Source organism: Physeter macrocephalus, chromosome 4, assembly GCF_002837175.3.
Source record: "Physeter macrocephalus isolate SW-GA chromosome 4, ASM283717v5, whole genome shotgun sequence".
In the NCBI taxonomy this organism is placed as follows: Eukaryota; Metazoa; Chordata; class Mammalia; order Artiodactyla; family Physeteridae; genus Physeter; species Physeter macrocephalus.
The window spans coordinates 39,650,999-39,671,199 of record NC_041217.1 but is presented as its reverse complement, the minus strand read 5'-3'; the positions used below and the strand labels follow the sequence as shown (position 1 = coordinate 39,671,199).

The 20,201-nt window shown below is 52.3% G+C and overlaps 1 protein-coding gene and 1 long non-coding RNA gene across 3 annotated transcripts; one reads left to right on the top strand and one right to left on the bottom strand.

The window, feature by feature from the left end:
• Positions 1 to 244: 244 nt before the first annotated feature.
• LOC102981127 (uncharacterized) lies at positions 245 to 7,498 on the top strand. Its single transcript, XR_448235.1, has 3 exons — positions 245 to 328; positions 4,062 to 4,293; positions 7,137 to 7,498. It is a non-coding gene; the product is annotated as an uncharacterized lncRNA (long non-coding RNA).
• On the bottom strand, positions 5,079 to 11,934 carry KLHDC8A (kelch domain containing 8A). Of its 2 annotated transcripts, XM_007114530.3 has the most exons (5): positions 11,533 to 11,934; positions 8,659 to 8,823; positions 8,220 to 8,435; positions 7,506 to 7,607; positions 5,079 to 6,614 (listed from the first exon to the last, which is right to left on the bottom strand). In XM_007114530.3, the coding sequence occupies exons 1-5, from the start codon at positions 11,906 to 11,908 to the stop codon at positions 6,421 to 6,423; spliced, it is 1,053 nt and encodes a 350-aa protein (XP_007114592.1). In that variant the 5' UTR covers positions 11,909 to 11,934; the 3' UTR covers positions 5,079 to 6,420. The 2 variants fall into 2 exon arrangements, with proteins under 2 accessions (XP_007114592.1, XP_007114593.1); XM_007114531.2 differs by lacking the exon at positions 7,506 to 7,607.
• Between the last annotated feature and the right edge of the window lie 8,267 nt (positions 11,935 to 20,201).

Here is a 20,201-nt window from a genome sequence, read left to right as displayed (position 1 = left end):
CTAGAAAAGCCACCACTTCTAAAGTGTCACCTCAGGCATCAAGTCTTCAGACACTTCCGGGCCTCCAGCCCCTCACCCCATTGACCTTCTGAGTCATCTGCCAGATATTTCCTCTTCAGAGGAGGTAGGCGGCTGGGAGGTTTTGCATGAAAAAAAAGAAAAGAAAAGTCTCAAGAGCCAGGAGAACTCAGTCTGGCTAAATTAGGAATGGGACTGGGGCACCAGGATCTTTCCCCTGTCCTTTCCCTTCACCCATTCATTGTCTCAGTCCAGGTTTATCAAGTGCTGGCTGCGTGCCGGGCACGGACCAGGTGCTGAGCACGTGAAGGTAAGCAGGGAAGCCACAAACGGTTCCCCCCGCCCGCCCCACCCCGTTTACAGAACTTGTGACAACTTGGGGAACCCACGGGACTCCTTTGGGTCTCAGTTTCCTCCCCTGTAAAATAGATGGATCCCAGTCTTTCCTGAGGTCCTAGGGAAATGAGGGTGCAAAGGTCCCCCTGGCTGTTACAGCAAACTGTGCTCGAGGTTCTGGAGGGGCCGGCAGTGCAGATGTCAAAGCAGTGGATGCTGAGCTGGCATCTCACCGTCCACACTGAAGGGGTTCTGAGCCCGGGCGCCTGCTCCCAGTGTGCGTACCGGAGTGTGAGCGTGAGGGGTATATGTGTGAGTGCAAGGCATGCGTAAGAGCGTAAACATGTGCGTGAACGGGTGTGCACGTGCGTGTGAAGTGCGTGCAAATGTGTAAAAGTGTGGGGTGTATTTGAAGTGTGTGGGTATAAGAGTTTAAGGCACGTGTGAGTGTGAGCTATATTGTAAGGGTGTGAGGCAAGTGTGAAGCATAAGAGTGAGGTGTGTGAGTTGTGTATGTGAGCATGAGTGATTATGTGAGTGTAAATCTGCGAGTGTACATGTAAGGTCTGTGTAAGAGCGAGGGGTATGTGGGTGTGTGATGTGGGTGTGTGAGGTGTGTGTGAGCATGAAAGAGAGAGGGGAGGGGAAAGGGAGAGAGGTGAGTGTGTGTGTGTGAGTGTGTATGTTTGTGAGTGTGCGCATGTGCAGGGGTCAGGCTGGCCCAGAGCATGCTGGGTGGGGTCTCAGGAAGTTTGTCTGGTATGAAATACCAACTGCACATAATCTGTAAAGGGGTCCATCACTCTTGGAAAGAGGGACACTTTGGCCTCTGGGCTACGGACGGTGGTTTCTTGGTGCTGTGCTTCATGCCGTCAGGAACACGTGGGCTCTGGGGGTTCTTTGAACCAGGCACACACCTGCCTGGGGAGCTCAAATGAACTGGATATTTGGGAAAGCACCCCACACTTTAAATCATTAAAGGGTCACATCCTGAGGGAGAATGCAGACTCTACAAGAACGTAACACAGGGCACTCTAGAGACATTGTGCCCTTGCAGCCAGCTGGCTCGCCACCCTTTCCCAGAGATGGGCTCCTCCCCCCTACTCCCCTCCCCCACCCCCGTCACTCCTGGCACCGCCGACGGGCGAGGGGTGTGCTTGGAGAGGCGGCCACAACCATCATATCACACTGATGCGGACCTTCCTCAACCCCTTCTTCTCGAGGCATCGACCCACTATTCAAGGTCGGCACAGGCTCCAACTTGCCTTCTAATCCTTTTTCACATCACTCCCCACTCCTGTGTGCACTTTGGCACCCAAGTCTCCCTTCCCTTGAGGCCCAGTTATAACAGCAGTCTCCTCCAGGAAGCCTTCCCAGATCAGCTCAGTCCTCAGAGCCAGGAAGAGGCAGGAAGGTTCCCCCTCCCTCTTGATTTCAGACTTAATTGTGAGGCAATACATTTCTGTGGGTTTTGAAGCCACCAGTCTGCAGTATTTTGTTACGGCAGCCCTAGGAAACTAATAAAATGGAAGCTTATCTGCCCAACCTGTCTGGGTCCTTTTATGTGCCCGTCTCTTCAGCTCTTGCCTGTGCTCTGCCTCATGCCTTCACTTCTGCAGTTGTCTAATGCCAACAAGAAGCGCCTGCCCACGCAACTCTTTGATCTCACCAAGCCTGGCCTGAGGCTTTGGTCCTGTTCTGCCGCCACCCAGGGTCGGGGATGCCATCTCTTACTGCAGAGCTCAGAATGGTGGGCGGTGGGGGTGTGCACTCCCCTCCACCCCGGCAGGTGGATTAGAGTCTCCGTTTCTTCACTTGTTAGCTGTGCCGCTTGGGTTAGTCATAGGGTTCCCGGTTCTGTTTCTTCTTCTACAAGATGGGGGTTGCAAAAGGCCGACGGTACCCCACCTCCTGTTCAGGGTATCTGTGGGCCAGAAAGCTCAACGCAAATGCAAGAGATCATTAGAAATTCTGGAGGAGAAGAAGCCGTGGAAGGGAGGGACTTGTCCACTTTCTGTGGTTCTAAACCCTCTTGGTACTTTAAGTGCCCAGCAGATGGACCTTCCTCCAGAGGAGGCCTGACAAGCTTGGCCCACACGTTTTCCTGAGGATTCCAGCCCTAACTGGGGTTCTTTCTTTAAAAAAAAAAAAAAATATATATATATATATATTTATTTATTTATTTATTTATTTATTTATTTATTTATTTTTTGGCTGTGTTGTGTCTTCATCGTTGCATGCGGGCTTTCTCTAGTTGCCGTGAGCGGGGGCTACTCTTTGTTGCGGCGCGCGGGCTTCTCATTGCGGTGGCTTCCCTTGTTGCGGAGCGCAGGCTCTAGGCGCACGGGCTTCAGCAGTTGTGGCGCACGGGCTTAATTGCTCTGCCACATGTGGGATCTTCTTGGACCCGGGTCCCCTGCATTGGCAGGCGGATTCTTAACCACTATACCACCAGGGAAGTCCCTGGGGTTCTTTCTGATCTTAGATGGTGCCTTGGTGATTTTACTTACTTTGTTTTCCTCAGAAGAGGAACTTGGCTGATCCTATGTTCCAATGGCACAAATCTGATCATGATGCTTCTCCACTTAAAATCCTTAATTTGCTCCCAGTTTCCCATGTGGATAAAGTCCAGACTCCTTAGCAAGGCACGTAAGGCCTCTTGATCTGCCCTGCCTGTACTTCCAGCCCATCTCCCTAGATTCTCTGCAATGTGCATGTTGTCCCTCAGTGGACTTGAGAACACCTCTGTCTCTCCCTCAACAACAAAAAATAATAGTGCAGCTACTCACCTTATATATGCAAATCATTTTGTGTATAGTAGGTAGCTCTTAACCTCAGTGAGGCCTTATTTTGTTCATTTTACAAATAAGGAAACTGACATTCAGGGGTTAACAATGTACCCAAGATCAATCCGCACATGACAATTATGACTTGAACCCATATTTCTTGCTTCAAAGCCTGGGGTCATCCTCCTCTGCCTGGCTGTTCTCCCTCTTCCTTCAAAGTGCAGTTTGAGATTTGTTTTCTGGAAACCTCTCTGATCCCCTCAGTTCCTCTCAGTTCTCTGTAGCCAGTAATGATGCGACACCTCTGGGTTACACTAGCAAAGGCCGACACTTGTCTCATCAAATACTAACTGCAGATTTAGTCCCCGTCTCCCTCCCAAGACTGCAACTACTGGAGGGCAGGAATCCCGAGTCCAGCACCATGCCAGACACATAACTGGAGTTCAGTGTCAAACAATGCTTTGGAATAGCTGACACAGTCAAAGAGCCAGAAGGGCACTTTCCTGGGAGGTAATTTAGGCATATTCTATGCTCATTTCACGTTAGGGAGCCCTTCCCAATCTTTCCTTGCTAATCCTCAAACTCATTCCTTGGGATACAAAAGGAATGTTTGGAGCCCTCCATCTTTCCAGGTCTGACATTCTGAACCCTTACACAGTACAGAGCAGCTGATTTTCTTCCCTTTCCTATGTGCTATTCCATTTGAGGCAATGCAGTACTGTGGTCACAGGTTTTAGAATCAGATTTGGTTCAGTCACTTACTAGCTTGTGACCTTGGACAAGTTATATAACCTCTGGGAGGCTTAGCTGTTTCATGTGCAAAATACGAGGATACAGCCTTCTCCACAGAGTTGATCTGAGGATTGAAGCAGGTGCTTTGCCAACTTGTGAGATGGCATTGTCATTGCTTTTGTTTTACAGATTGGGAAATGAAGACAAGAGAGGGGAGGGACCTTCCCAGAGAGGGACAGGGACGAGAAGGCCTATGGCAGGGAGGGGATTGAGGCCCGGAGCCAGGCCATTGGACCCCAGATCCTGAGCGGCCTCTGCAGCACCATGAGGCACAGCCATGAGGTGTGCCGCTGACACCCCCTATCTCCCTCGCTCCTCGGTGAGCCACACCCAAAGTCTTCCCAGCATGGACCTCCAAGAGGTGAGTCCTCAGCAGACACCAGCTTGAGCCCTGAGTGGCCCTCACAGGTTGCAGCAGTCAGTTCCCCATTCTCATCATGGGAAGAACCTTTAGGGCTGGCTACAGCCCTAAGGTACCCCAACTATTTAAAATGCCTCAGTCCCATCCACATGTCTGGTGCCATTTTGTGTGCTTGGAAAGCCTCCTACACACAAGGCTAGGCTTCCTGTTAGAAGGGGTGGAGGGACCCCATTTGTAAATGCCTTTCTTGGGGAGGGGTTGGGGAGGGTGGGAGCAGGCAGTGCAGAGACAGAAGTGGAATGGAGGGCTGGGCTTTGCGATGCTTCCCCTAACCTGCTCCCCCAGCCTCTCTTTCTAACAGTCACTTCAGGGGGCTCAACGGAAATGGGCTGGGGGTGGGGGTCTGGAAGCAGTAGGGAAGGCCTCTCTGAAGTCTGCTCCGCCGGGGGTACCCCCGTGGCCACAGGATGTCAAGGTGGGAGGGAAAGGCTGGGCCACCAGGTGGCAGTGTCCTTCCAGTGCCCAAGTAAAGAAGAAGATCAGGTACGAGAGAAAGGGAGGCAAAACGACTGTCCCGTAAAGACCCTGGTTCCACTTGTCTGTGAAGGTTCAGTGGAGGTGTTACCTCCTCCAGGAGGCTCCCCGTGACCTCTCAGACGGGTGTTCCTGCTTCAGGAGAAATAATCATACCAGCGCATGGTGAGTGCTCTCTGACTCCCCCACCGCCCCTCCAGGGCACATATTGTTTGCAGCTTTGTATCCCCCGTGTTAGCCAGCTTTAAAAAATAACTTGGAATCAGAAAGCAGTGCTATACCAGCTAAAAAGAGGCACGTCCTTCACGTTTTTACATCAGTGAGCAATTCCCTTTCTACTGTGGGCAAGACAGAAATGAGCTCGAGCTGAACGAACTGAGGCCAGTCACCAGGAGTGACCCAACGAAGAAGGCAGTTAATGAGTGCAGCCTTTTCCCAACACGCCTGTGGGGCATCCACGCTCAGGAGACGGAAAGTGTGCTGTTTTCCTGGGAGTGAGGTGACTGGTCAGGGCAAGGTGGTTTGAAGGTGGAACCTCCTCAGAAGGAACAGCCAAGAACAAGTGGTCCCTTGGGGCCCCATTTAGCCTGAGAATGTCAGAAGGACTGTTTCATGCGGTCCCCTCCGCATATCAAGACACCGTCCACCCCACCCCTGCATCAGGGTGCCAGAGAAGATAGGAATATAGATTTTAATCATTGTGCTGCTGCTGTTAACCAGAGTGCAGTTAATCCGTCCTTTGTGGATTTTGATGCCACAGTGTAAATAAGAAGGTTTCACACAGAAGCACTCTGGGGCTGTCGGTGACAAAGGAGAGGGGTGCCTCTGGTGCCTCTGGTGGGGAGGGGTGACCGAAGGAGAGATGAAGTGAGGAGAAAAGTGGGGAGCAGACCCTGGGCTGGGAGTCTGCTCCATTCCCATCATTACATTCCCATCAGAACCCCGAGAGGCACGGGTCCTTCCTGGCCAGGGCTTCTGACCTGGACCAGTGCACGCGAACCCGACTTCCCTTCCAAATCAGCCGCCTCCAGCTTCAGGGCCAATTCTTACTGAGTAGAGGAGGTCCAGGGCAGGCCCACAGTTGGCCACCAAAGGGGGAAGGGATGTAGCCCAATGGAGAGAAGAGAGGTTGGGACCCTTGCAACCCTTCTCCATCTTCCATCCCAAGAGACCTTCAGACTAGCGCAGATCCAGGGAAAGGACAGCTACAGGTAGCTATCCTCTGGGGTCAGAACTGCCCTGCCTACCCCCTATCCCGGAGATGGGGGAGGTAAACCCACAGGAAGGGAGGCAGCATATACTCCTGCTACCTACCTTTCTCTGCCTGAGCAGTAAGTGAGGACTCTCCCCAGAAGTCACCTGAGCTCCAACAGGGGAAGGGCGATGGCAGAGTCATCGAGACTTCTTACAGTTTTCTCGGATTGGTAGGGTTTGGAGGTGGAGAGGTCACTTAGAGCCCTAGGGCCTAACCCCACTGGCTGCTGACAGGAGCTGGCGTCCGGGGAAGCAGCCCAAACTACTTTGATGAGATCATTCCTCTTGTCCAGAGTGGGGTGATCCGGTCCAGGACACGGTGGCTGGGCCCAGAGCCAGCTAGGAGTCAGAGACACACAGGGCTTCCACCGCATCGCTCAGACCCTGGTTGACGCCCCCCACGGCCAGGAGGCAGTTCTTGACAACGATGCTGGAGCAAGCACAGCGGGGCGTGGGCATGGCGGGGAGGACCTCCCACTTGTTCTTCCCCGGGTGGAACGCCTCTGCCGTCTCCAGGACAGTGGGCTGGTTCCCTGAAAGCACCAAGGGAACCGGACCTTACAAAGGAGTCCAGTCACCAGTCTGCCCCGGGGAAGTGCCCCCATCTTGCTCCCCCGCTCTGGAACCACAAGCAGAAGCCAATCAACCTCAACTTCCTTGGCTACAGAATTGCTCCTTCCCCACCCTTTTGTCAAACAGCTGCTTTGTCCTCTCTGCCTTCTCTGTCTTTTCATCTCAAGAGTAACTTTCTTTCCCCACCGCCTGCTTTTACCAGAAGTTTCTAGACACTACTGCCTCTCTTCTGCCCTTTACTAAGAAAGCTGCTCACATGGTCTAGCTTACATCAAGCTGCTTTCCTGTGTGGGTAAATAGGGTGTCTGTCCACACTGAGTAAACTCTGGGTTCCTGGAAGCTCCGCTGCCCATCTGTCTCTCCCCTGTTGATGTTGGGGTGCCACCTTCAAAATACCCTAATCTCTGGGAGGTCTTATACAGCAAATCCTGAATTCATTAGAATAACTGATTTGATCAGACTGCTTTTCTACTCCATGACAGAGCTGGGTATCCAGGGAGAAGAGAAGGAGGACCAAGGCTACTCCCTGCCACACTTTCACCTCCAGTCATCCCTGGACAGGGCCCCAGGGACCTGTGCTTGCCAAGCCTGTGTCACATGGTTATCACTATGTCCCTTATGCTCTCTGGGCCTCAGTTTCTCCTGTGTAAGAGGACAGATAGACCGCAACTGAGGCCCATCCATGGAGACATGACATCTAGGCTGGGACGAGGGGAGTGCTTTGAAATTCTTTGGAATAAAGCAGTAGGCAGGCAGTGTGCAAGGAGGCAGCACCCTCTCCTGCTCATGCAGAGTGCCTAGAATCCACCAAGCACCAGACCACAGTGCCAGCTCGGAAGCTCTATCCTTACCAAGTCCTCCAGCCACTATGACCCGTCCACTCAGAGAGCCGGCCACAAAGTCTGCCCGCCGCTTCTTAAGGAAGAATGAGCGCTCCATCTTCAGCCATCCCCCTACAGGCCATGGGTGATGGCAGGAGATACACAGAGAGAATTAGATGCTGACCACCCGCCCCTCCAAATACACATGAGTCCCAAACTGCTCTCACCCTAGGCAGCATCTCCACTCCGTCTACCGTGTGTGCTCAGTGCATATACAATGTCTCCTGCTGTTTGAAATGACACTCTACCCTCTCCCATGCTTGCCGCAATCCAAGGAACCATAATCTCTTATGACAAATCACCTTGTTCTACCTCTGTTCTCACAGACTTTAAGCTGGAAAGGAGGCTGACTAGAGGCAGAGAGCGTCAGAGTCAGGATCCTTCTGTTTTCCCACGAGTAAAAAAAAAGGGAAAAAGCCCTTCCTCACCTGGCCTTGGCTGGATGTTGTAAGAATGGACAATAGGTGGAAAAGGCTTTGATAAAAACAACTAACCAATCAAAGGGAAGCCTGTACAGATGAAAGAACTTGATCTCAAGAGTAGCCCTGAATGGAGAAGGGTGTTCAGACTCTGAAAGGCTCACCCAGCTGGGTAAGTGAGCCTGGGTGGATGGATGGGATGGGGGTAAGGTGGGGGATTCAGCCAGAAGGGAGGTGCACAGCCGCGGACTGGCGCCCAGCTTACCCTGTTCCATGTCGAACACGTCCATCGTCCGGAGGAACTTGGGCTGCTGGTAGAGCCGACCCTGCCGCAGGCCACCCAGGCTGTACAAGCGGTCGTCTAGGGTCACAAAGCTGGAGAAGGCCCGCTTGCAGGGAATGTTGGGGAACTTGGTCCAGGAGCGAGTCTCGACGTCAAAGACCTCGAAGGCGTTGACCGCGTACTTGGACTGTCGTCCCCCTGGAGGCCAGAGTAGGGCGAAGGTTGGGCAGAAGAGTAAGTGTCTGAGGACTGGGGCTGGGTTTCCCCTTCTGACTGTTATCAGATAACACCCTGAGGGGTGGGGCAGCATGATTAACCCCCAGTGCCCAGGAGATGCTCAGCACACAGGCACTGCTTCCAACAGGAACTGACCCGGGGGAGGGAAGAAGGGCCAGACATGGGCCAGACAACCTGTCCTTACCCAGCACGTAGATCTTGGAACCTCGGAAGAATGAGGTGGCAGCATATCTCGGGGTGGGCATGGGTGCTAGAGACACCCACATGTCCTTGAGCATGTCATAGTGTTGGAGGTGGTTGTGTGGGCGGAGGTCCAGGCCCATCCCGCCTGCCGCGTACACTCGGTAATCTAAGGAGAAAGGCCATACGACAGACACTATGAGACAGGCCCATCGTCCTCAGCTCCTACCATGGCCAGGCTCTGTTAACCCCTGGAACACAAGCACTGAAGCCCGGCCAGGTACCAACCACCACTCTGCCTGAGAATGGGCTGGTGGCACCATTAAAAGTTCCTGCCACAGTCAAGCCTGGGTCTTCTTGAAGCCGTGTCAGGCCTATATGCCTTAGCCTTCCTTGGTGGCTGGCCCTTGGTTAAACCTAAAATCCTAAGGCTTGCACAGAGGTAGACTGCAGTGGAGTCTAGGCCTGGACAACACTTTGCAGGTCTTATCCCCTCCATTCGCCTCCTTTCTGGGCAGCCAGAGGGATGCCAAAGAGGAGGGGTATTCCTCTGATACCCTCCAATAGTGGCCTCTTCCCCAGGTACTCCCAGAACTCTCTAGACCTAGCAGGAGCCTTTGGAAACGAGGTCAGCCCTGCTGTCATTGGCCTTGTGGGACACTGGCCTGCTGCCATCTCTTTCTTTGTCCGGATAGGGGAAGGCTATCCTCCTTCATGCACAGGAAAGCTCTGGGCTCCAGGAGGCACCCTGCACTGAATGGGCTAGGGGTGAATGAGGGAGAGGCTTTGGAGGAGAGAAAACTGGCCGCTATAAGAAGCCCTGCCCAGGGAAGTGAGTCCGCCCCCCACTCTCTACTGCTCTTGGCTGCAGGTGACACAGTGCAGCAGAGAGGATGGGCAACGCCTCCATGTTTCCCTGGGCCTCACCCCAGTACCTCACGCAGCCTGTTAAGGACACAGCCCTACCCCCAGGGCCCTCTTTTTCCCAGGGACTCACCCCTGCCCGGGATTCTGTCTCCTAGTAGCCAGTCCTCACCGCTTCTGGCTCTATGAGACTTTCATTCTTCAAGGGGATTGCAGGGATGAGTACTACTTCTTTCTACTTTCCAATCTTACTAAAGAGAGGGAAAAAAAATCCCAACCCTAGCCTGTGGCTGGGAGATGGGGCCTGCTAATGAGAAATTTACCTTACACAAACTCCGCCTCTTCTATTCCTGTTTTCACCCATCACACCTCCAGCTGGGAACCCTCACATCCAGTCCACACTACCATTCCTGCACCCAATTCTTACTCATCCTTTCAGAGTCACCTGGTGTCCCTGGACTGCAAGGCTGGGCTGAGAGCGGCGGCTCCGGACCTCCTGTGGCACCCGCATCACCCTACTTGCCACACGTTACTGAAATAACCTTTGTATGTTTCTTTCAATAGATCGTTAGGTTCTTAAGATTTGTTAATCTGTGGCCCCAGCATCTGCTAGAAAGTGTGGCACACAGGCATGTAAATTCTTAGTAAACTAACTGTTGAACCCATTCAATGCCATAGTTAAGAGCACAGACTCGACCATCACCTGCTGGCTGTGTAACCTTGGGCAAGTTACTTAACCTCTCTGGGCCTCACATTGCTTCTCTCTAAAATGAAGATGATAATAGCACTTCATCAGACAGGTTGTGAGGGTCAAAGGGGTTAATACCTATAAGGCACCTATGGTAAGGACTCAATAAATGTTGGTTCTTAATCTTTCAGCCCCATTTATTGAGATCTGCAGATAAAGGACTACCCTTTCCCTCTCTATTTCCCCATGGGCCTCCATGCCTTCCATCTTTCTTACTGGGAGTTCAGGAGGCCCCATTGGCTACTCTGCCCTCAGGGATTTTGAGTTAGAGTTTCTCTCTCTGACCTTCATTGGTAAGACCCAGGCTCCTAAAGGCAGGGGTCAGATCTTCTGCCTCTTTCCTTCCTCCCTGGGACCTAGAACTGTGCCAGGAACAGAGCAGGTGCTCAAGAAATACTGGTTTCTGATCTACTGTAGACCTGACAGGCAGCTGAAATGGTTTTGCAAGAGAAGGAGGGAAGGTTGCATCCCACTAAGCCTGTCTGATCTGAACTTGGGGTCTCCTAACTCCTGCTGGGCCATTTTCCATAAAACCCTGTGTGTTTTAACAAAAGAGTTTTCAGAGCCCCCTCTGTGCTCTGGGCTGTACCAGGCCTGAAAAGAAAGAAATGATGGGCTTGGAAAGAGCGAAATGAGAATCAAAGCTACGTGACCAGCACATGCATGCCCTGAGAACCTAGTGAACCTGGGCAAGATGCCGCAGAAGCACGACCCTCAGGAACATTATGGTGTCCACTCATCGGTGTCTCCGAGATTAGGAGGCAGATGGTGGTGAGAAGGTCCTGGAATCAGGTCCCAAAGCCCTCCCAGTGGGGCCTGGTGATGGTACGAGGATGGCATGAACATCCCCAGGGCCCCAAATATGTGTCTGGAGGTGGTGGCACTTGCAAGGAAGATTTCAGGGGACTTGGTGCTGTGGGTGGAAGGCCCAATCATTCTGCTGAATGAAGGGATGTACAGGGACATTGCACTAACCCCCTTTGGCTCTCCCCTCTGTGCCGGCCTGCCCAGCTTGCTGGGAGGAACCTGGTGGGGTGGAGTGGAGCTCTGGCATTATATGGATTTACCAGACACTTCACTTGCTGAGTCTCAATTTTCCCATCTGTAAAATAAGGCCAGCGGGTCTCTAGTTTTAGTGTCCATTGTAAAGATCAACTGGGGATCAGGAATGTGACAGCGGCCTCCCACTCAGTGTTGGCTTCCATCCCTTTCCCGTGGCCCCCCACGCCCTTCTCTCTGCCCGCCCTCAGCCCTGGCCCCACTCGCCTTTGGCCGTGACAGAAATGCCCATGGCGGCCTCGCGCAGCATGCTCCTCTTCTTCCACTTGCCCTCATCGATGTTGTACATCTCCACGACCTTCAGAGGCAGCTGACTGGTGCCCACACCCCCGATCACCATGATCCGCTTCCCCAGGGCGGTGACAGCCACCCCGGCCCGGGCTGTGGGCAGGGGGCGCAGGTCGGTCCACTGGTCGGCCTCGGGGGAGTAGACCTCAAAGCAGTCCACGGGGACGCCGTTGTCGTCACATCCCCCGATGGCATAGACCTGCCCCCCGGTTTCCAGCAGGGAGCAGTAGACCCGGCGGCTGGGCAGTGGCGCCAGGCGCTTCCACTGGAAGTCCTTGACGTTGGGCACCTCCATGGCCGCCCCGGGGGCCCCGCCCGCCGCGCCCCCGCGGAGCGCCGTGGGAGGTGCGAGCCCGGGGGTCCGCCGGCTACTCCGCGCCCCCTCTCGCCGCCTCCATCTCGCTCGGGTTCGCCGGCTCCCGCCCGACCCCCGGCAAGGGCCCCGACGCCGGCCAGCTCTTCACCGTCCCTCAAGACTCAGCGGTCCGGAGGCGTCCGAGCCCGGCCCTGAGGGAGGAATGGGGCGAATCAAGGGCAGCCGGGCCCGGCGCCCTGGCCTCCTGGCGTGGGCGGGCGAGCGGGCTCCCAGCCCCCCGCCAACTTTCAAGGGAAGACGCGGCGGCGAGGGCGCCACCCCGCGGCGGCATCAAACCCGCAGCGCTTTGTCCCCCGCCGCTCCCAGCCAGCTGGTCGGAAACCCGCGGAACGCGTGGGGGGCCGGGGGCGTTCCGGGGTTCAGGGTGCCAGGCTGCCTCCCGGCGAAGCAAGGAGTTAACAGCTTGCGGCGCCGCCGCCTGCCTCCCCCGGCTCTCCCTCCCCGCCAACTCCCGTCCCTGCCCCCGCGCCACTTACACAGTGCGGCGGCGAGTCGCAGACAGCGCATTACCCGAGAGCGGCGCGGGGGCAGGGGAGGGGGCGCTCTGTCCTTCCCCGGTCCGCGCAGCGCTGTCACACACGCAGAAGAGGAGAATAAATGAGCAGCAGGAAGGAGAAGCGGAGCCGCCGCCAGAGGGTGGCGGGGGTGTGGGGGGAGGCCGGCGAGCCGGCTCCACGCACATCCCCACCATCAGCCGCCACACCTGTGCAGGAACCCGCGTGCGCCCCGCGGCGAAGCGAGCCTTGACCTCTTTACAGAAGCCCTGGCTGCGCCCGGCCTGCGGGGGAGGGAAAGGGCCCGGCGGGAGACGCTCACCTTGCCCACTGTTCAGGGAAAGCGGGGCACTAGAGCCAAGTACCCAGATGACGGGGACTAGACTCCCTCCAGTGTGGGGGTGGGCGGTTTGTGAGTGTTTGTTTTGGATGAGGAGACGGAGAGTCCAATTACCCAGTTTATCTACAGTACGCAGACCCAGTTCGTGACAGGCTGGCTCAATAGTCGGCTTTGCTTTGGGGGAGGTATTATCAAATGGTTTAACCTAATAGAAACAAGTTATGTGGGTGTGACACGCAGACCTGACACGGGTGCATCCAAACAATGTACACACCGACCTGCGCACATATGCATAATTTACACATCACCTCACCCTCCACCCGGAAATGGTCATATCCACGGAGAAACTGACAGAAAATGCACAGTTATGCGGACACACAGCCAGAGACAAAAGTGGAAAGGCAAACACGTGAGTGGTCCCTCCCACATCACACCTTAGGAAGGGAAAACCTGGTTATCAAATCTTGGCCCTCAGCACCAACCCACAGGTTTTGCCAAATAATTCTTTCAAGCCATTCTGTAATGGCCTTATCAGGACAGTAGTCCCCAGTAACAAAAGTGCCCATGACACCAGTGAGCCACCTGGTGTGATGAACTGCAGGCTTGTGGGGTCCTCCCACATGGTTCCCTTGAATAGAGCCAAGTGTTGAAACGCTCAGGCTTGGGAGTCTGACAGACATGGGTTTGAATTCTGGCTCTGAAATTATTTAACTACTCCGAGGCTCAGTTTCCTTATTTTATTTAGATTAAACTTTGTATTTTGAGATAAATTGTGGATTCACATGCAGTTGTAAGAAATAACACCTTTTACCCAATTTCTCTCAATGGTAACATCTTGCAAAACATATAGTACAATAATATCATAGCCAGGATATGGAAATTGATCAGTCAAGATTTAGAATATTTCCATCACCACAAGAACGCTTCACGTTGCCTTTTTTTTTTTTTTTTTAATTGAAGTATAGTTGATTTACAACACTGTGTTAGTTTCAGGTGTACATGTTGCCTTTTTATACCCATACCTTCTACCCTCTCACCCCTCTCTCTCCAACTCCTGGCAACCACTAATCTGTTCTCCATTTCCATAATTTTGTCATTTCAAGAATGTTATATAAATAGAAACTTACAGTATGTAACCTTTGGGTGTTGGTTTTTTTTGCTCCCAGCATAATTCTGTGGAGATTCATCCAAGTTGTTGCATGTATCACTAGTTCATTCCTTTTTATTTCTGAGTAGCATTCCATGGTATAGATATATCCTTGCAGATTTTTGTGAAGATTAAATGAGATGATATTTTTGGGACTTCCCTGGTGGTGCAGCAGTTAAGAATCTGCCTGCCAATTCAGGGGACACGGGTTCGAGCCCTGGTCCGGGAAGATCCCACATGCTGCGGAGCAACTAAGCCCGTGCGCCACAACTACTGACCGAGCCTGCGCTCTAGAGCCCGTGAACCACAACTACTGAAGCCCGCATGCCTAGAGCCCGTGCTCCGCAACAAGAGAAGCCGCCGCAATGAGAAGCCCACGCACCACAACGAAGAGTAGCCCCCGCTCGCCGCCACTAGAGAAAGCCCTCGTGCAGCAACGAAGACCCAACGCAGCCAAAAATAAATAAATAAATAAATTTTTTTTTTTTTTTTAATGAGGTGATATTTGTAAAGTGTTCAGTTCAGCTTCTGACACACAGCAAGGGGCTGGTAAATCACTATGAATACCATTACTACTACAACTACTGTCAACAAAACCAAGAAAAAGGAAACCTGTGAACAAGCACAAACATTTTGCCCCGCACTTAGAAATGACTTCCTGTGAGAAACAAGTCACAGTACCTCTTAACAGCTCATAGGCCCACCTTAACATCATGAGTTCTTGGCTTAGAAATTCCACTGCTTTTTAGTTGGAATTCTCTGTACTTACATAGTAAGTACCTCTAAGAACCTTCACAGAGGACAGTTGTGTTGGGGCTCAGAGCAGGCCACCCCTAGGTATACCACAATGGCATATTGATTATTTTAAGTTAAAGTTACTTGAGAAACAGACGTTGGGAAAAAACATTTGATATTAAAAAAACACTCTGTACCCCTTCTTTCCCCCGCAAGTGGGAAATAAATCTCCCATGTGAAAGTATCCTCCCCATATCAGGAGAGAGAAAGCATCCTTACTTATCACCAGAGTTAGGGAATTCAAGGCTAAGAAAACTGTATAAACAGATTTTGTTACTTCATTAGTCTGTACCCCGAGTGCAAGCCCCTTTGGTAAGTCTTCACAAATAATTGTTTGTCTAAAAATGATATATAAACAGCCTGCTTTGTCACTTCCGGGGTCCCATTTCTATGGGACCTCTGTTCATGTGAATTAAATTGTTTTTTTTTCCCCTCCTGAGAATCTTGTCAATTTAATTATTAGACCAGCCAAAAGAACTCAAGAGGAGTAAGGGGGGAAATTTCCCCCTCCCCGAAATTTGTGTTCTGTTTATTCAATAAGAACACAAATTCCAAAAAATGTGATCTGAATTAATGAAGTTTCTCACAGGAAACATCAAACATTTCTCTTCTTCCTGGAGATCACAATCTGCCCAGAGGAATAGGGAACAAACCCTCAGCCATCAATTTAAACTGTCTTCACAAAATCACGACACGGTGATCGGGAGGATTGAAAGCCATACGCATTCCTCAGAGGGGCTTGTTGAGGGTCCACGTTCAGCCTCTCTTGCCCACGGAGCCTTCTCCCAAAGCAGTGAGGCAAGGCTTCTTGTGCCTCCACCCACCCCAGCTGGGACAGCTCAGTGAGCAGGTATATAAAGTTCATACTACTTTATGTTTGCATAACTTGAGCTAAACTAAGCCCTCGCACATCCACTTTCTCGTAATCTTAAAAACCCTAGGAAAGGTTGTCAGGCAGGTATTAGCACCCTTTTTTACAGATGAGGACTCTGAGACTTAATGAGATGAAGTAACTGACTTATGACCATGTGAGCCGTTCAAGGTGGGTCTAGTTTGTGAATTCCAAATCCAGTGCTCTTTCGCTTTATCGTAATTAAATCACAAATGAAAGAATTGTGCATTATTAAGGACATCAAACTTCACTACTCTCACCTGGCTTTCTGTCCAATTACAGTGAAGGAAGGAGCCCAGACCTCAAAGGTTTCAGTGACTGTCCTCTCCCCATTGCCATACTGTCTGTGCCAGGCAGCATAGCTGGGAAAGGACTAGAATCCAGGCCCAGAATAGGCCCCATTCTAACCTAATGTTCACGTCCTGCAAGCAACCCCCTCTGTGAGGACAATGGGACTCAGACCCTTGGAAAAGTACTAAGAACAGGATGCCTTCCAGGCCATGGCCTAATTCCTTGTTTTGGAAGTCCTGGCTTTTCTCCATCTCCCCCACTCATTCCCCCATAGCTCTTCCTCCCAGGCAGGTGACATCCTTTAGTCTTTACACTGAATGCACGTTGAGGAAGCTTGTAACCTAGCAACCACCACTTAAGATTCCCTGAGTCACCTGCCGTTTCCATGCCTGGGCTGAGTGCACCAAGCTGAAGATTTGTGGAGTGCCAAGCAGAGGTGGGGAGTCCAGTGACCCCCTTTAATTCTTCACCAGCTCGTTCCAGTGGGTAACCACTTTCCCCGTCAGGAAGTTCTTCCTCATGTCAAGCCTAAATCCTGCTTTAAGACCTTGTGTTGCGTCGGGTCTGGGTTTCTCTTCTCTCTTAGGAAGTGTTTGAGTTTTTGCCTTGGTTACAAGATGGTACTGGGAAGGTAGGAAAGTGGGGAGAGGAAAGTTCATGAAAGCCTCTAAAGATGAAGCCTTTGGTACTTTGGAGTCTTAATTATTGTGATATTAATGCATCAGTCAAATTGGTTGAAGGGGTGCTCAGCCCCAGAAATACTTGATATTTTTTTTTAAGTCTCAATTTGGGTTTATTAAGGCCTAATTTACATACATGAAAATGCACAGTCTGACTCAGCATTGATTGAGTTTATTAGCTATTCAGGGGCCAGCCTTCACTGAACTCTGTGGTAGGTTTTGGGGAAGCTGAGGGTGTGGTGAGGTGACAGTCTCTTCCCAGTAAACTAGGCAGATTCCCAGTGTGGCAGACTATGGATGGAGTGTCTGTGTGTAGGGCCTCAAGGGACTGGTGGGATTCCGAGTGTAGAGCACACTGGGGTGGGGGTGGGGAAAGAGGGGTTGTTTAGCTATTAAATTCTACAGTAGCTCCTTTCTCCCTCCTCAGAAATAGAGTTTACCCTCCTGTCAGTGGATACCGTGGAACGTCCTCTGTGGGTACCACCCTGGGGGAGGGGCGCACCTGGAGCCCCCTGAGGCTGGGTCACCTCCCCTGTGTAGTTCTCTCTCTGCAGTGCCCCACAGTCACAGGGCAGTGGCAAGGTGTGTGGACTCTGGAATCAGACAGACGCTTGAATCCTGGCTCAGCCGTCCCCTGGCTGTGTGACCATGAATAAATCACTTACATCCTGAAGCTCAGTTCCTCATCTGTGAAAAAGGGAAGAAGAAAATCTACTTTCTCGCATTATGGGGGGAACGAGATGCCAGGCGTGGCTCCTGGGCAGGCAGTAGGTCCTCTATAAAGAGTAGAGCTTTCCTCCCTTTGTGACGGCAGGTTTCCATACCTCTGACTTTCTGTGTACTCCAGGCGGTGTGTCCAATGGCACGTGCCAATCTCAGGAGGTAGGCACGTTACCAGGGCCCACACCCTCCTGTATCCAACCATTTCTGGGCCTATGTCTTGAACAGGATATTTCCTCCTAGCTAACTGGAATTCCTTCCACTGCAGCCTCAACAGCATTGTGATCTGGAGAACAGCTGGTGCCCCTCCTTTAGATAATCACATTCTTATTCCTCACCAGAAGCTTGGGCTTCTGGTATTCAGGGGCTGGGGAGGGAAGGTGACTCATGCAATTAGGACTGAGGCTGCCAGCAGACCAAGGGAAGGGTAGATTCCTCCCCCAACATGAAAAAGCCTCATTAGAGCCCCCCCTGCCCAGTCCTGACATCAGCCCAGAGGAAGGATTTAGGGCTCAAGAGGACTTGATTGGAGCTGGTGCAACACAGGTGCCAGCAGTCACAACCATAATCTGCATCTGTTCATATGGCACTGCCACCCTTAGGGTGTCAGTCTGAGGTCCCACAGGATGGCCTCAGACAACAGGGCTTCCCCTCCTGACCATGTAGCCTTGATTAGAGAGTTGCATTAGCCACACTCCTTCCAGTACCCACCTTGCTCCCTCCACCTACTCCAGAGTATAGCACAGAGCACACAGCATAGAGCCTGGAGCCTAGAGGCACTTACTGGGTATCAGTTTTAAATGCATCTGTCCACCTGCGAGCAACTTCTGCCTATTTAGGTAAAATTGGGACATTTTACCTAAGTGTAAATGGATCACAGGTAAGGGATTGGCAGGGCGGGGTGGGGGGTGGTCATCTTGATTTTCAGACTCACAAAATGCACGATTTAGAAGAAAGAATTGGGAAGCACATGCTCTTGTGTTTAATGCATAAGATGACAATGACAGCAGGAAGAGAAACCTTCTCTGAAAGACCTTGGCGACTTCTCTGTTTATTGAGGAAATTGCAAGAGGAAATGGGGCTTATAATAAAGCCTGAGGATCTGGGTTATAAAAAAGGAAGAATTTCCTGCCTGGGAGCATCAGAAAATTAAAACACCAGCAGGAGGTGAGGTGAGAGACCATGGTGTCACCTCCCCTGGGAGGTACTGGAAACAGGAAAGGCACAGGACTGCAAGTCAGGAAACCTTTGTTCCAGCCCATTGTTTTGTCATAACCGGGCTGTGCACCTCTGGGCGAATCATATCCATTCTGGCGTCTGTAAAATTAGAAAGAAGAGGAAGAAGACGGCAGCCTGAGGTCTCTCCCAGCTGGAGTGTTCTTCCACAGAGGGCGTGCAGGGTGGCAAGCCCTAGAGAAAGAATCGTTTAACCATAGTGACAAAGCAGCAGTTTCCAGAATGGACATCCTCACATTCTTCCGAGCGGTGCAAACACACAGAGGTCTGGCCTCACCGACTCTCGTACGCACTGACCACTACCCAAGGTTCTGTCACCGGAAGGGACTTTACTGGGGGCCTTCCCCTGGCGCTGTTGTTGCCACCACCTGCATTTTCCCCCAGCTCAGCCGGGGACACAGGGACCTGTGATAGCTGCAGCTATGGCTAATGGGCTGCCTTCTTGTAGACCCTGAGCACCCACCTGGAAGTCTAATCATGCTTCCTGCTGGGCCCTGACATTTCCGGGGTGCCTGTTGCCCTCCCACAAGTTGCAAGAACAGGAGGCAGAGGACTCAGGGCTCAAGTCATCCCAGTTCTGGCCCTTCCTCTAAAAGCAAAAATGGGCCCGTTTGTCCCAGGTCACCAGGCCAGGGCCTGGCTGGTCCCTGGGAGGGGGGGTCGCTTATCCTCTACCCCTTCTAATGTAGAGGATAGCAGAGCCTTGACGGGGGTCTGGGTGGCTCTGCAGAGGAGCAAGAGGCTGTAGGCTAGGGAAGGCAGCAGCAGGGCTCTCAAACACAGCTCTTTAAATGCCCATTACTAAGTTAATACCGCCATCTCCAGAGCCAACATCACCCTCCATTCTTCTTAATTAAAAAGAGCTCCATGTCCTGGCAGAGCTGAGAGAGGGCTCTGAATGATTTACACACCAGCCCCGCTGCTCCAGCTGGGAAATCGGCAAGGAAGATTGATTGGCAGATGGGCCAGCCTACGTGTCATGGATGGTGCCTGCGTGTGTGCACTTAGGGGGCAAGGTCGGGGGGGCTGGCTCTCCTGCTGACAGGCTCTGAGTGAGCAGGGTGGTGGACACACAGCCCAGTCCACAGAGCTCTGAGGCCCAGGAATAAGGCCTTCCTCAAACAAAAGCCTCACCTGCTCACCTCCTGCACGGGCCCCAATTCCCAGCAAAGCTGTCTCATCCGGAGGACAAAAGCTCAGGCTGCAAGGCTGCTGTCTCATCTTTGTCCTGGCGTATTCCCTGGAGAGTCCCCTTGTTTGCGGGTGGGTATTGCTCACCTGGTAAATCACACTTACTGGTTTTCTTTTGATCATCACTGCTTACATTAGGAGGAGGGCTTCTCATGGCCTGACTCTCCTTCCCTGCCTCCCTGTTAGCAGAAGATTTTGGCTGAACCTGATGTGCCGTGGGATCCAAGGCTCCAGGCCCTTTTACGGGGCTGGGAGGAGGAGGAGGGGGACCCGCAAGTTGGACTGGTGTGAGATGACACTCAGTCTGGGGCCTCTAGAGAGCCAGGAACTGAGAGCAGTTACCCTCAGAGGTCCCAGCCCTCTTTGCCTCTCTCTTCCTGCCAGGCCTCGGGCAGCTTCTAACAGAGCAGCCTCACTCTCCAGCCT

Excerpts from the sequence above, each read along its gene's own strand:
- KLHDC8A (XM_007114530.3), bottom strand. The coding sequence starts at position 11,908 with ATGGAGGTGCCCAACGTCAAGGACTTCCAGTGGAAGCGCCTGGCGCCA. Across the intron at positions 7,608-8,219 it reads CGTGTTCGACATGGAACAGG|GGGGATGGCTGAAGATGGAG; the intron begins GTAAGCTGGGCG and ends CATGGCCTGTAG. Across the intron at positions 6,615-7,505 it reads CATAGTGGCTGGAGGACTTG|GGAACCAGCCCACTGTCCTG; the intron begins GTAAGGATAGAG and ends TGGTGCTTTCAG.